This window comes from Mya arenaria, chromosome 8 (genome assembly GCF_026914265.1).
Source record: "Mya arenaria isolate MELC-2E11 chromosome 8, ASM2691426v1".
Lineage (NCBI taxonomy): Eukaryota > Metazoa > Mollusca > Bivalvia > Myida > Myidae > Mya > Mya arenaria.
Window position 1 is genome coordinate 42,471,037 of NC_069129.1, and position 16,821 is coordinate 42,487,857.

General features: G+C 36.9%; 1 protein-coding gene across 4 annotated transcripts in view; it reads right to left on the minus strand.

The window, feature by feature from the left end:
- LOC128242140 (pregnancy zone protein-like) overlaps window positions 1–16,821 on the minus strand; it is a 364,302-nt gene that overhangs the window by 47,137 nt on the left and 300,344 nt on the right. For all 4 annotated transcript variants that reach the window (XM_052959201.1, XM_052959199.1, XM_052959197.1 and 1 more), the window contains exons 16-20: window positions 15,087–15,146; window positions 13,814–14,023; window positions 11,408–11,563; window positions 10,188–10,367; window positions 9,872–9,929 (exon numbers count right to left, since the gene is read on the minus strand). In XM_052959201.1, coding sequence (XP_052815161.1) covers window positions 9,872–9,929; window positions 10,188–10,367; window positions 11,408–11,563; window positions 13,814–14,023; window positions 15,087–15,146 — 664 coding nt within the window. The remainder of the gene's footprint in view (window positions 1–9,871; window positions 9,930–10,187; window positions 10,368–11,407; window positions 11,564–13,813; window positions 14,024–15,086; window positions 15,147–16,821) is intronic.

Sequence of the window (16,821 nt, forward strand, 5' to 3'; positions counted from 1 at the left end):
TACATGAAGCAGATGCCAGTCAAACCAGCTGACCGATAATCGATTGCATAATCATCACCAAGATAAGGCGGGGCTTATCAGTTGCCCGGCGCTTTCCTCCATGATCTCTAACAATCTCTAACAATAATGAACTGACATGACGCAGACTGCCTGTCAGACTAGCCGCTTCAAATAAGACTGACCAATCAGCGTCCAATATGGGCGGGGCTTATAAGTAACCCGTTGTTATCAATCGATGTTACTCTAGAGTTCCGACAAAAGGAAAATAGGATGCAAAAAATTTTGACTTTTAAGGAAACGCAAAATGAATGAATCCTCCAAATATATCGATCGTTTAATGTAAATTTTAGATTTTAATAATATTCGTAAAAGTAGGAAATATCATTGTGAGTACATGGAATCTATAAGTGTATACTAGTGACGTTATTTTGCGATGTATTTATATTTTAAAATGTGTATCATTCTTGTGTATAAAATAAAGCATTTTGTTTGTTAAGATATACATTTAAGGTATTTTTTTAAAAGATTTAACAAAAAAGAATAAATAAATTATGACCTAAGATTACAATAAATATAAACATTTTTAAATGTTACAAATCACCTGATATCCAGAAAAGTGTACCTTACCGACTTCGTTTTTTGCGCAGTATCAAATAATCTAACACCTATACCTGTTTCTTATTCAATACGTATTGTATTAAAACGTTTAACATGACGTTATACGTAATATTATTATTGTTAATAAGAGCTTAGTTTTGAACAAACCACTGATCAATACTATTTACCAGCAATTGTTTATTTCTGTTTAATTCATAATTCAACATGTTTTTTTTTTCTGTTAAACTCCGAATAATAAAAATTATCAAATCATTATAGCACTGATTATAAATGAACTATAGTTAAATAGGTTATATAAGCTCATTTAGTGTGGTTATAACTCACATACAAACACACGCACATAACGCAGGTACAATAAAAGCACAAAAGAATGCGTAAAAACTCACCCCACAAACCATCCTACATTCAAGAACGCGTGCGAACGCAGGCAAGTATGCGGACACGCTCGCGCGCGCGCGCGCGCACACACGCGCATACACGCACACACGCACGCACGCACCCACCCACGCACGCACGCACGCACGCACGCACGCAACCCCCCCCCCCCACACACACACAATCGCACACACGCACCCACGCACACACGCACACACACGCGCACATTCACACACAATCACACGCACGCACCCACGCACCTTCACACACACGCCCACACTCACACACACGCCCACGCACACACACGCACACACGCACACACACACACACACACACACACACACACACACACACAATACGATAAAATATATGTTCCAAATGGCTAAAATGATGATCTTGAAGTATATTTATACCGCTTAGATGTCAACTCATTGCTTGTTTTTACCAATACCGAATTATTCTGTTTCGGCAATGCACTCAATGCCCATGATACAAAAGCCAACATAGCTACATTATCCTGCACTTTGTCATGCGTACAATGGCTGTGAACGCGTGTGTGCATAAATGACTGCATGGGATAGCGTGTATGAGTGTGAGAGCGTGTGCGTGTTCGTGTGCGTGTGTGTATGTGTGCGTGTGCGTGTGCGTGTGTGTGTGTGTGTGTGTGTGTGCGTGTGTGTGTGTGCGTGCGCGCGCGCGCGCGCGCGTGTGTGCGTGCGTGCGTGCGTGCGTACGTGCGTGTGTCCGGTATAATTCATTAGAGAGGTAATTACATAGCCGAAAACAGTTCATAGCACAAAATTAGTAGCCAACTAATTGATACTGCCTGCACTTCAATATGTTCATGTTGCGCGTTCGAATCCGTTATCAGGGTTTCATTAAAGCACAAATTGAACTGATGATAGTCCATGACTTAAATAGTATACCTTAAAGAATAGAATATGCGCACTATAAAAAAGCATTGACGTCACGTTTAGCTCATGTACGGGTTCAATAAGCTCAGTAAGCTTTAATAACAGTTAAAACAATGATACTTACACGCACAATATATATATTTGCGGGCTTCAAAGACTGTACATACTATTTTCGTTTATAAACTTTTTTTGTACCATTTAACTTCAGGATCATCATTTTTACCATTTGGAACATATATTTTATCGTATCGTGTGTGTGTGTGTGTGTGTGTGTGTGTGTGTGTGTGAGCGCGTGCGTGGGTGCGTGCGTGTGATTGTGTGTGTATGTGCGCGTGTGTGTGAGCGCGTGCGTGCGTGCGTGCGTGTGTGTTTGTATATATGCGTGTGTATGCGTATGTTCGCGCGCGCGCCCGCGTTCGTGGGTGTGTGTGTGTGCGTGCGTGCGTGCGTGTGTGCGTGCGTGTGTGTGTGTGTGAGCGCGTGCGTGATGATTTTAGTTCACACAAAAAATAGTGTAAATGTTGAAAAAGTATCCATTTGAGTATGTTTGCGTCATTTAAAGAGTGCTTTGCAAACGAACTGTTGTGAATGATTTTTATTTTTTTTCGGCTTTAAAAACATGAAATTCTGAATTTTCCGTGTTGTTAGAAAAGACAATATTCAGCATATAACGCTCTGATGCGTAGTGTGGTAAGGGTAAACTAAATTACAGCTTAAATGGCAAAATGAAGTGTTTTGAATTTGAAGATGCGCTTTTTTTTACCAAAACGACGGGAAACTTCGCACGATTTCGTCTTAGCAGAGCGATAAAAATCGAGCGAAATTGTATCAAGATTACGTTAAATAATTAGTGTTCTTTAACATTTTACATCTTATCTTTGCTTTAAAGTCATTAAACTTGGAATCATCCGAACGTTACACATAGTTAAAGCCTTGTATCCAGCCCGTGTAAAAATATCGTTATACGCTTGAGGCTGCCCTGGGCTGTCCCAGGCTGCTAGAAAACTAAAGTCGAAAAGTGGAGTAAAGTGATGATTTTAGTTCACACAAAAAAATAGTGTAAATGTTGAAAAAGTATTCATTTGAGTATGTTTGCGTCATTTAAAGAGTGCTTTGCAAACGAACTGTTGTGAATGATTTTTTTTTTTTTTTCGGCTTTAAAAACATGAAATTCTGAATTTTCCGTGTTGTTAGAAAAGACAATATTCAGCATATAACGCTCTGATGCGTAGTGTGGTAAGGGGAAACTAAATTACAGCTTAAATGGCAAAATGAAGTGTTTTGAATTTGAAGACGCGCTTTTTTTTAACCAAAACGACGGGAAACTTCGCACGATTTCGTCTTAGCAGAGCGATAAATATCGAGTGAAATTGTAGCAAGATTACGTTAAATAATTAGTGTTCTTTAACATTTTACATCTTATCTTTGCTTTAAAGTCATTAAACTTGGAATCATCTGAACGTTACACATAGTTAAAGCCTTGTATCCAGCCCGTGTAAAAATATCGTTATACGCTTGAGGCTGCCCTGGGCTGTCCCAGGCTGCTAGAAAACTAAAGTCGAAAAGTGGAGTAAAGTGATGCTTTTAATTCACACAAAAAAATAGTGTAAATGTTGAAAAAGTATTCATTTGAGTATGTTTGCGTCATTTAAAGAGTGCTTTGCAAACGAACTGTTGTGAATGATTTTTTTTTTCGGCTTTAAAAACATGAAATTCTGAATTTTCCGTGTTGTTAGAAAAGACAATATTCAGCATATAACGCTCTGATGCGTAGTGTGGTAAGGGGAAACTAAATTACAGCTTAAATGGCAAAATGAAGTGTTTTGAATTTGAAGACGCGCTTTTTTTTACCAAAACGACGGGAAACTTGGCACGATTTCGTCTTAACAGAGCGATAAAAATCGAGTGAAATTGTAGCAAGATTACGTTAAATAATTAGTGTTCTTTAACATTTTATGTCTTATCTTTGCTTTAAAGTCATTATACTTGGAATCATCCTAACGTTACACATAGTTAACGCCTTGTATCCAGCCCGTGTAAAAATATCGTTATACGCTTGAGGCTGCCCTGGGCTGTCCCAGGCTGCTAGAAAACTAAAGTCGAAAAGTGGAGTAAAGTGATGCTTTTAGTTCACACAAAAAATAGTGTAAATGTTGAAAAAGTATTCATTTGAGTATGTTTGCGTCATTTAAAGAGTGCTTTGCAAACGAACTGTTGTGAATGATTTTTTTTTTCGGCTTTAAAAACATGAAATTCTGAATTTTCCGTGTTGTTAGAAAAGACAATATTCAGCATATAACGCTCTGATGCGTAGTGTGGTAAGGGGAAACTAAATTACAGCTTAAATGGCAAAATGAAGTGTTTTGAATTTGAAGACGCGCTTTTTTTTACCAAAACGACGGGAAACTTCGCACGATTTCGTCTTAGCAGAGCGATAAAAATCGAGTGAAATTGTAGCAAGATTACGTTAAATAATTAGTGTTCTTTAACATTTTACGTCTTATCTTTGCTTTAAAGTCATTAAACTTGGAATCATCCGAACGTTACACATAGTTAAAGCCTTGTATCCAGCCCGTGTAAAAATATCGTTATACGCTTGAGGCTGCCCTGGGCTGTCCCAGGCTGCTAGAAAACTAAAGTCGAAAAGTGGAGTAAAGTGATGCTTTTAATTCACACAAAAAATAGTGTAAATGTTGAAAAAGTATTCATTTGAGTATGTTTGCGTCATTTAAAGAGTGCTTTGCAAACGAACTGTTGTGAATGATTTTTTTTTCGGCTTTAAAAACATGAAATTCTGAATTTTCCGTGTTGTTAGAAAAGACAATATTCAGCATATAACGCTCTGATGCGTAGTGTGGTAAGGGGAAACTAAATTACAGCTTAAATGGCAAAATGAAGTGTTTTGAATTTGAAGACGCGCTTTTTTTAACCAAAACGACGGGAAACTTCGCACGATTTCGTCTTAGCAGAGCGATAAAAATCGAGTGAAATTGTAGCAAGATTACGTTAAATAATTAGTGTTCTTTAACATTTTACGTCTTATCTTTGCTTTAAAGTCATTAAACTTGGAATCATCCGAACGTTACACATAGTTAAAGCCTTGTATCCAGCCCGTGTAAAAATATCGTTATACGCTTGAGGCTGCCCTGGGCTGTCCCAGGCTGCTAGAAAACTAAAGTCGAAAAGTGGAGTAAAGTGATGCTTTTAGTTCACACAAAAAAATAGTGTAAATGTTGAAAAAGTATTCATTTGAGTATGTTTGCGTCATTTAAAGAGTGCTTTGCAAACGAACTGTTGTGAATGATTTTTTTTTCGGCTTTAAAAACATGAAATTCTGAATTTTCCGTGTTGTTAGAAAAAACAATATTCAGCATATAACGCTCTGATGCGTAGTGTGGTAAGGGGACACTAAATTACAGCTTAAATGGCAAAATGAAGTGTTTTGAATTTGAAGACGCGCTTTTTTTTAACCAAAACGACGGGAAACTTCGCACGATTTCGTCTTAGCAGAGCGATAAAAATCGAGTGAAATTGTAGCAAGATTACGTTAAATAATTAGTGTTCTTTAACATTTTACGTCTTATCTTTGCTTTAAAGTCATTAAACTTGGAATCATCCGAACGTTACACATAGTTAAAGCCTTGTATCCAGCCCGTGTAAAAATATCGTTATACGCTTGAGGCTGCCCTGGGCTGTCCCAGGCTGCTAGAAAACTAAAGTCGAAAAGTGGAGTAAAGTGATGCTTTTAGTTCACACAAAAAAATAGTGTAAATGTTGAAAAAGTATTCATTTGAGTATGTTTGCGTCATTTAAAGAGTGCTTTGCAAACGAACTGTTGTGAATGATTTTTTTTTCGGCTTTAAAAACATGAAATTCTGAATTTTCCGTGTTGTTAGAAAAGACAATATTCAGCATATAACGCTCTGATGCGTAGTGTGGTAAGGGGAAACTAAATTACAGCTTAAATGGCAAAATGAAGTGTTTTGAATTTGAAGACGCGCTTTTTTTTACCAAAACGACGGGAAACTTCGCACGATTTCGTCTTAGCAGAGCGATAAAAATCGAGTGAAATTGTAGCAAGATTACGTTAAATAATTAGTGTTCTTTAACATTTTACGTCTTATCTTTGCTTTAAAGTCATTAAACTTGGAATCATCCGAACGTTACACATAGTTAAAGCCTTGTATCCAGCCCGTGTAAAAATATCGTTATACGCTTGAGGCTGCCCTGGGCTGTCCCAGGCTGCTAGAAAACTAAAGTCGAAAAGTGGAGTAAAGTGATGCTTTTAGTTCACACAAAAAAATAGTGTAAATGTTGAAAAAGTATTCATTTGAGTATGTTTGCGTCATTTAAAGAGTGCTTTGCAAACGAACTGTTGTGAATGATTTTTTTTTCGGCTTTAAAAACATGAAATTCTGAATTTTCCGTGTTGTTAGAAAAGACAATATTCAGCATATAACGCTCTGATGCGTAGTGTGGTAAGGGGAAACTAAATTACAGCTTAAATGGCAAAATGAAGTGTTTTGAATTTGAAGACGCGCTTTTTTTTACCAAAACGACGGGAAACTTCGCACGATTTCGTCTTAGCAGAGCGATAAAAATCGAGTGAAATTGTAGCAAGATTACGTTAAATAATTAGTGTTCTTTAACATTTTACATCTTATCTTTGCTTTAAAGTCATTAAACTTGGAATCATCCGAACGTTACACATAGTTAAAGCCTTGTATCCAGCCCGTGTAAAAATATCGTTATAAGCTTGAGGCTGCCCTGGGCTGTTCCAGGCTGCTAGAAAACTAAAGTCGAAAAGTGGAGTAAAGTGATGCTTTTAGTTCACACAAAAAAAATAGTGTAAATGTTGAAAAAGTATCCATTTGAGTATGTTTGCGTCATTTAAAGAGTGCTTTGCAAACGAACTGTTGTGAATGATTTTTTTTCGGCTTTAAAAACATGAAATTCTGAATTTTCCGTGTTGTTAGAAACGACAATATTCAGCATATAACGCTCTGATGCGTAGCGTGGTAAGGGGAAACTAAATTACAGCTTAAATGGCAAAATGAAGTGTTTTGAATTTGAAGACGCGCTTTTTTTTACCAAAACGACGGGAAACTTCGCACGATTTCGTCTTAGCAGAGCGATAAAAATCGAGTGAAATTGTAGCAAGATTACGTTAAATAATTAGTGTTCTTTAACATTTTACGTCTTATCTTTGCTTTAAAGTCATTAAACTTGGAATCATCCGAACGTTACACATAGTTAAAGCCTTGTATCCAGCCCGTGTAAAAATATCGTTATACGCTTGAGGCTGCCCTGGGCTGTCCCAGGCTGCTAGAAAACTAAAGTCGAAAAGTGGAGTAAAGTGATGCTTTTAATTCACACAAAAAATAGTGTAAATGTTGAAAAAGTATTCATTTGAGTATGTTTGCGTCATTTAAAGAGTGCTTTGCAAACGAACTGTTGTGAATGATTTTTATTTCGGCTTTAAAAACATGAAATTCTGAATTTTCCGTGTTGTTAGAAAAGACAATATTCAGCATATAACGCTCTGATGCGTAGTGTGGTAAGGGGAAACTAAATTACAGCTTAAATGGCAAAATGAAGTGTTTTGAATTTGAAGACGCGCTTTTTTTAACCAAAACGACGGGAAACTTCGCACGATTTCGTCTTAGCAGAGCGATAAAAATCGAGTGAAATTGTAGCAAGATTACGTTAAATAATTAGTGTTCTTTAACATTTTACGTCTTATCTTTGCTTTAAAGTCATTAAACTTGGAATCATCCGAACGTTACACATAGTTAAAGCCTTGTATCCAGCCCGTGTAAAAATATCGTTATACGCTTGAGGCTGCCCTGGGCTGTCCCAGGCTGCTAGAAAACTAAAGTCGAAAAGTGGAGTAAAGTGATGCTTTTAGTTCACACAAAAAATAGTGTAAATGTTGAAAAAGTATTCATTTGAGTATGTTTGCGTCATTTAAAGAGTGCTTTGCAAACGAACTGTTGTGAATGATTTTTTTTTTCGTTTTTTTCGGCTTTGAAAACATGAAATTCTGAATTTTCCGTGTTGTTAAGTCATTCAACTTGTAATTATTCGAACGTTTCATATACTAGAAACCATGTATCCTGCACGAGTGAAAATACCATAAAACGCCCGGGGCTGCCTGGGGCTGCTTGTGGCTGCTGGGGCTGCCAGAATGAAAACAAAAAAGAGGAGTAAAGTGATGTTTTTAGTTCACACTCAAAGAATAGTGTAAATGTGGAAAAAGTATTCATTTTAGTATTTTGTGTCATTTAAAGAGTATTTTGCAAGCGAATTATTGTGAATGATTTTTTTTCATTTTTCATATACTAGAAGCCATGTATCCAGCCCGAGTCAAAATATTATAAAACGCCTGGGGCTGCCCGGGGCTGTCAGACGCTTGAAATCAAAAAGTAGAGTAAAGTGATCTCTTTAGTTCACAAAAAAGGAATAGTGTTCATGATTTTAAATGATTCATTTTAGTATTTTTGCTTCAGTTCAAGGTGTGTTTTGTAAACCAGTGAATGATTATTTTCATTTTTTTATGTATTTCTTTTTGGCTTTGAAAACTGAAAACCGACGGAATTCTTCACATGAGTTCGTCCGTCTTAGCATAGCTGCTTATCTGCCCAGCTGCTCAGCTTTTGACTTCACGCCGTCAGGCTTCTAGACTGCTAACTCACGCTGCTATGCTGCTATGCTGCTAGTCTGCTAGACTGCTGACTTCACGCTGCTAGGATGTCGGTGTGCTTGGCTGCTGACTAAACGCTGCTAGGCTGCCAGTCTGCTGGGCTGCTGACTTCACGCTGCTGGGCTGCCAGTCTGCTGGGCTGCTGACTTCACGCTGCTGGGCTGCCAGTCTGCTGGGCTGCTGACTTCATGCTGCTGGGCTGCTGGGCTGCTGACTTCACGCTGCTAGGCTGCCAGTCTGCTGGGCTGCTGACTTCACGCTGCTAGGCTGCCAGTCTGCTGGGCTGCTGACTTCACGCTGCTGGGCTGCCAGTCTGCTGGGCTGCTGACTTCACGCTGCTGGGCTGCTGGGCTGCTGACTTCACGCTGCTAGGCTGTCAGTCTGCTGGGCTGCTGAGTTCACGCTGCTAGGCTGCCAGTCTGCTGGGCTGCTGACTTCACGCTGCTGGGCTGCTGGGCTGCCAGTCTGCCAACTTCACGAACATCATTTTAAAGGAAACAAAGGGCAGTCTAGGACGAGCCCCGCCAAAGTTTTATAACCGAAATTTGATAAGGTGATTAGTTTCATCAAACACTTCGACAAACGTATTTCCATAATAATGCTTTTATAGTGCTCCGTCAGACGGCCGTATTGTGAAAAGGTTTGTCGAAGTGTTTAAAGAAAATTCTCAATCAAACTCTGATAAAAGACTGAAGACGGGGCTCCGTAAGCGGCATAGACTGCGCTTTGTTTTACTTAAAAGGTTGAAGAAATAGGAAAGTGATATTTTTTAAAAGTCTTCATTCGAAGCAAAATGTTCCTTCAGATGAAGCATTTAGGACGTGGTATACACACACTGGAGACAGAGAACACCTCAAGAAAATAGTCGGCCGTTTTCGGTCTTAAAGTCGGTAGTTCGAACATGTACAAACTTCATTAAAAATATTCATTATATTGCTCAGTAAGTTTGCTATGTATTATGATATTTAGGTCAGCTATTTTTACATGAAATCACGGACCTATAATAGGTCCATGATGAAATATAGAAAAATGAAAAGAAATCGAGGTCAAACTAAGAATTTAAAAGTAATATATGTATATATAAACGTTTATGATCTATTAAGTATCTACATCAAACTAATAACTTATAGTTAGTTCGATAGCAATATCGTTTATAATCTATAAATATTTCGTTCAATATCTTTCATGAAAAGGTACCTTTATCATCATAAAGACAAGAAAATGATTGATTAAAAGAAAGAAAGAAAATACAACAACTTACGTGGGGTGTTTGTGCTTTCGTACATGGACAGATCGGTAACAATCAAAAGACCAGCCTCCTGAAATGATAAAGTTCGGTTTTAACCCAAATTAGTTTAACCTTCGGTAAACTTCGTTTCCGCAAAACACACTACGCTCGGGTCGGGGTGAACCTATATCTTACACTCTTGGCCATGGAAAATACTTATAATCTATCAAAGTTTTGGCGTAATTTTCCAATTCGAAATATACTGTATTTGTTGATTTTGGGACCATCTCGTGTCTAGTCCCTTTAATTAAAGTTAAAGGATTTTCTTCCATCGTGTTGACATACTAACCTTAAGCAATTTGATGGGGTCAATGGAGTTGCCGTTACCACCCCAGCAGCCCAAACAACGTTTCTTCCGGAACACTCGCTCGCCTTCCATCACGAACATTGGTCGGATCCAAGGAGGGTTTGGGAACGGGTTCTCCTTTGGGCGTGAAAACATTCGGTAGTTCTCTACCGCCTCGATCAGCTGCAAATGATCAAATTGTTCAATACACATCGGTATTGTGAACAACAGTTATAAATGATAGATTTAGTTCTTGGCCAGAGTAATAAAATGTGTAAGTGTGGCCTAATTTGGTGTTAGAAAGCAGATGAGAAAAACAACAAGAGCTGTCACAGAGACAGCGCGCTCGACTCTTTCGCCGCTTTTCGGTGTATGGATTGAAAATTTTTGGCGAAACATGCATGGATCACTGTTAGATTAGATTTCAATACAATATATAATACATATGTCAATGGACTTTGAAAATATTTGAGGTGGTACGCAAACTTTAACGAATTAAAAAAATGTCACCAAGAGCTAAAACATATATACTTTTTGCAATTTGTGAGATACATACCTAATTGTATAATGTCACAGTAATATTGTAAAATTTCAGAAAGCATTCACGAGGCTAAACATTTCGTCAAACAGATTAAAAACTGATTTCGGCAGATGGTTTTAACCAGACATTTTACCTCTTCATGAAAGAAAATGTCAAATATGTCATGTTCTTCATGAATTTCAGTTCTTGCTAGAATGTTCATTATATGGTGATTTGAGAAAAAAATGCATACGCAAATGTTTTGTTACCAATGTCTCTCACCAAATAGGATGTGGTGTTTGTATGCAATATATTATTTATGCATTTGCTATTTTATGCATATATAGTGGACCTGTGTTTCGACCTTGAATGTAGTATATCATTGTTGTATTAATGATCATTGATCATATATTTATTGATATTTTATTATTGATTATTGACCTTTTATCAAATAATTCATGGGCCTAAGGCTTTATGAATTTGTTATAGATTATTATATTTTTTTAAACATGAGATAAACTTAATGAAATATATGGGTTCTTGGCAAATAATATTCTTTCTGATAGTAATAAAGAACATAATGGGTACAATAAGAAAATCGGGAAAAATACAGGCATCAAATTGAGATTATTAAATTATATCCGGTTAAAATTGTAAAACCTTTGAAAACCTTTAATCACTTTCAGCATTATTTTCTACTAACCTTAGACATAGTGACGACATTCTTGTTCTCTGACAGCAGCTCCACCCTTTTATCCAGACCGGAAGTACAGACCCAGGACGAGGCGGCGGCCTGGACCACTAGGTTCACTTCATCCCCGGGTTCGACCGTAGAGCTTCCATCTACCTCCATTGAAACCTGAGATCGAGAAAGAGATAAATGATAATACAGTCGAACCTCGTTGGTTCGAAATCGCTTGGCTCGATTTCCTCGTTGGCTCGAACTGGATGTAAAGGACCGACATCTTCCAACTAAAGGTCAGTAATCCCGCTTGGCTCGAACTCCCCGAGGGTCGAGGTGTGTTCGCCGGTCCCTGTGAGTTCGAGCCAAGGGGGTTCGACTATAATAAAAAATGTGTACTAAATATTTTTAGGGCGTTCTAGACAGTTTCCTACAGGATCAAATTTATTGAATTAATGAAGTCACGAAGTGTTAATTGAATAGAAATCTTGCAGTTTACGTGTTTAATGCTATGCAAAAAAGGGAAACATATAAAACGTATAATGGGTAAACTGACTCTATTTAAAAAACCTTCACGCTATGTACAAAATGCCCTATGTCTTTTTTCATATAATTATGATATTCATATACTCGTATTGCAATTTCATAGATGTGTGTGTGTATGTGTGTATATCTGTGTGAAGGTAGATGTATTTATAAATATAAATGTATGTTGTGGCTGTACCTCGATCACTATGCTATTATGTGTATCACGGTAAACGCTGTATACTCATGGGCATTTTTGCCTCGATGTATTTGTGAATAAACTCAATAAAACTTTATATATTATTCGAACCACGCTTTCCAAACTGTAGGAGCCAGTTGCATGTTCTTTCTTAACCAATGTTCATCTTACACGGGCATACTTTTATCTTTTACTTAAAAATACTTTTTTTCAAATTGTACAATACATAAAAAATCACTTATGAGGTGAACGTAAGTGTTATAATAAAATAATTATGTAACGTGCACGGTATGTTCACGTTAAAAATATACAAATCGAACGACGAGGCAATAAAAGAGGTTACGGACAGAAAGTACGATATGTCTGACTTTTTAACGAAATATGGTCACATGTATAAACCATATCATAGCCACTTTATAAGCGAAATTGGAAACTTATGTAACTAGAAGGCCAAAAATAGATGAAGTCTGACAAAGATGAAAAAATGAATTCTAAACACATTTATCTATATGTACAATCTGAGGCATCGCTGTCACAAAAGGTCGCATATGATTGATGAATTTTGCCAGTATGAGAAGATAATTCCAATTTATTCAAATATTCAAGATCATTGGCCGACCTTGACTTTTGTCCACTTTTCTGAACTTCATTCATCTGCCAAGTGGAATTTGATTGGAAAATTGCGCTGGTTTATAAAAACTCTTCACAATCCAGAAAAAAAATATATAGGATCGTTCGGAAATACGTTAGCTGTAAAACAAACACTTCGTAGACACAGGTAATTAAAGTAATCATATATTTGACATAGTCTTGAAAACGTCTTCGACAAAATCTTTCCAGACGGACAAGCCACTGATTTAACTGGAAAAAAATGTCCTTACAATGATAAAAGTGGGTCAAGATTGCAATAGATCATTCGACCAATTCGGAGCTCCTCGGTCATTTTTATCAATAACAACCTCGGATGTATATCGACGGTTTACAATGGCAGAACTCGATATACCGTTTAACTACGCTGCAAGTAGATCGCGTAGTAATTCAAAAGTTTACGATCTACTTCCACTGTATACCGGCATACATCCGAGGTTGTTTTCGATAAAATGGCCGAGGAGTTCCGAATGCATTCGACCGAGGCGGGTGGCACCAACCAACAACTTCGCAGACGATGAATGAACTAGTTGATGGTACAAACACATTAGCTAGGGTCTTCGTTTTTCGGTCGGACGATAATTGAATAATACCAGAATAGTCATACAGCTTATATCAATACTTTCAGTTACAAAGATAACAACTAGGACTATACTTATATCTTTTCTGTCAAGGAAAATAGGATAATGATTCCAAATGACAAAAAAGCTCTATTACCGAAAACATGTACAGTCGCATCCCGTTGGCTCGAACTTACTTGGCTTGAACTTCTGGGTGGCTCGAACTACAGGTAAAGGACCGATTTCTTTATACTGAAGGTAGGCATTCCCGCTTGACTCGAATTTTCCAAGGCTCGAGGTATTTTCACTGGGAGTTCGAGCTAACGGGGTTCGACTGTATTTAAGTTATTCTAAACACCGTATCTTATAAGGTGTTTTGGAATGTTCTTTGTGTTTCAGAAAGCACTAAGCACGTTGTCAACCCTGATTTGTCTAAAATTGGACATAATTAAATTAATCAAATTGTTTTAATACGTTGGAAATTATCATACATACCTGGTTACTGGACGTCCAAGGGGTTTCAAAAATCACTGAGGCAGTCAACATCTCAGTTTTGGTGACGTCCTTTGTGTCCGGGTCTGGGTAGGCGACAACTTTGTACGCAACCACCATGGAGGCAGGTGCGTGGTCCTTGGTGACGGTGAAGCAGTGGCCCTCAGGCTTGGTGTACGGACGTACGCTCTCTGGGTAAAAGGCGTTGATAATCTGAAGTACAATTGGAATACGGTGATATATCCTGGAATTTCTTTTGAGACTGTGGGACAACGGTCAACATGTTAGTTAAAGCTGCTCTCTCACAGAATGACCGTTTTGACAAATATTTTTTGTCTTGAAATGACCCAACTGCAGTTTTGCGTAAATGTTTGAAATACGGTTGTATTAAACGGCTGAAGAAAGATCAGATCGCAGTTTTTAATATTTACTTAGGCAAATTGTTATGTTATGGCTAAAAGCGTTTGGTGTTCTTCATCATGGGTGGTGTTCAATAATTGGTGTTCAATAATCAACTTAATTTAATGTTTTTGTCATACATCAATGACTCGGCCATTTACTCTTTATGTCAGTTATTAATAACAAGTAATCTGATAAGCTACATCGTTGTTAGATCAAATTAAGACCAGTATTAAAAACCAGCCCATGCCATTTCAAAACTGCACTCTCACAGAAATACTATTTTTACAACTGATTTATATTTTGTTTTGGAAGGAGCAAATTTTTGCGTAAATATCTGCAAACCAATGCTAAAAGATTGCTGACAAAAGATCAGATTAAAGGTTTTCATATTTCAGTTCGAAAATTAATGTTTTATGGCTTAAACCGTTACTAACGGTTTAAGAACAATGCATAAAAAATCAAATTTTGAATCTTAATATAAAAAAATCTGCGATCTATTTTTGTCAGCAGTCTTATATAACTGATTTTCATGGATTTTCGCAAAAATTGGCTCGTTCCAAGACAAAAAATAAAAAAAAGTTGTCAAAACGTTCAATCTGTGAGTGTGCAGCTTTAAGTCAGTAGGCGTTGAGTATTTTTTTTTAAAACAACGAACAGTTAAAAGTTCGTATAAACGGGATATTTCATTACAGCATTAGTAAAACAATTCGTTCGTAGACGATTTGAAACAATGAAAACAAAATAATAAACAACCTAAAACATGTTAAGCATGCACAGCACAAAAAGAGATTCCTCGATGATATCCCAATGGAATTCAATGTTCCGTTGAACTTGGAAGGTTATTTTATTTTAAAACACCACGGCTCTCACTTACCTGATAATATACTTTATCACCCGACATATATGCAGGCCCAATTTTGAAGCATCGCTCATCCTGAAACAGAAACAAACAAAATTAAAATAAAACTAGGGGAACTACAGGTTAAGAAATTATATTTTAATATTCTTGCGATGCAGCATTTGGACCAAATAAAACGGGTGCCAATGACGATAAGCGAAATGTTTGTCTTCAGTATTTTTGGTTGCCTTTTTCTGTAAGATCAAGTCTTATTGTAAGTTTATATTTGACTGTTTCATACAATCAAAGAATCCATTTGATTAAAATAACTTGTAAAAAAGTTAGGTTTTTTTTGTGTGTGTTTGGTTTTTTTGTATTAGTTTATCAAGGTCTGCCTACGCCTAATGGCAGCGTATTGCTGGACGCCGCCGTGACGCCATCACGACTTAAATTGTGTTCAAATGCCATAAGTGACATGAGATAGAGGTGACAGCAATTCGCAGTCAAATCAAGACATAATAAAAAGACTTGGAGAAACAGAGTGAGATACAAGAGATCTGGGTGCGATAACCTAGCTCTTTGCGAATACTCTTGGTTCTTTAACGTGCTCGGTGAAAAGCCACGAATGTATGTCGATACATCAGTAGAGGTATTTCTTAAATGTTTTAATGAAGTAGTGTTTTAACGTGTATTTTGTATTACAAAGTTCAAAATGATTGCAAATGAAGTGTATTATTGCATAAATAATTAATATTGCTAAGAGAAAAGAACACTTCAACTGCTGAATTGAAATCACTACGCGATCTTCTTGCAGCGTAGTAAAATGTTAAGAATTCTGTCATTGTAAACTGTCTGTATTCATCCGCGGTTGTATTCGATTGAAAATCACCGAGGTGTACCGAATGCATTTATAAAGAGAGAGGAGATGAAAGGATTACTTCAAATTGACGGCCAAATACTAAATGAATATCCCTTAGAGGATAGTTGGTTCCGATTAAGAACTTTTATATCTTATAAATTATAATGCATGGGGGGAAAGTCACCTAAATATTTCAAATGAGATTTCCCGGTTTATGTCAACCAGTAAATAAAAAATAACTGACAACATATCATTACATAGGATTTGAATCATAGTTAAAGAGGGTCTGTTTATAAGTTTAAAGCTCAAGGAAATGGAAAAGAATAATACAATTGAAGAATAAAAATAACTGACATCTGGTTAGGGGGTCTAAAATAAGAAATCCCAGTATTTGCAGTTGTTGATGGGAAAATAATCAAGGTATATGCCAAATCGCTGATAGCATTATGTTTGATATTCACTTGTCGGATTTTGTCGGATTTAAAGTCTTGATTATTCAATACTTTACACACTTAAAATTGCTCGGTAGTAAAATGGTTTAATCACAAACTCACTCTTAAGCATTATTTGGTAAAAAAACAACTGATCTAATACGGAAACCTTCAAAAAGGTCACTCAAAAACTCAGGATCCACCTCAAATTCAAAGATGGCTGCCAAAATCTAAGATGGCCGCCTTCACCCTTAATATTATGCGGAGGAACTGTCATAGTAAATTGCTTGTGAAATGACCTCAGTAAATACATTATTTAAGTTGCTCCAAGATACATGTGCTAATTTTTAAACGAACCTTCATGTTATATCATCGTTTTAAAACTAAAACATTTCTTGACAAGAACACTGCTTATGATACATTGATATGTAAAGTTTAGTCCGTGGATGGTTCCCAATGATATTGTCAAGTTTAATTACAT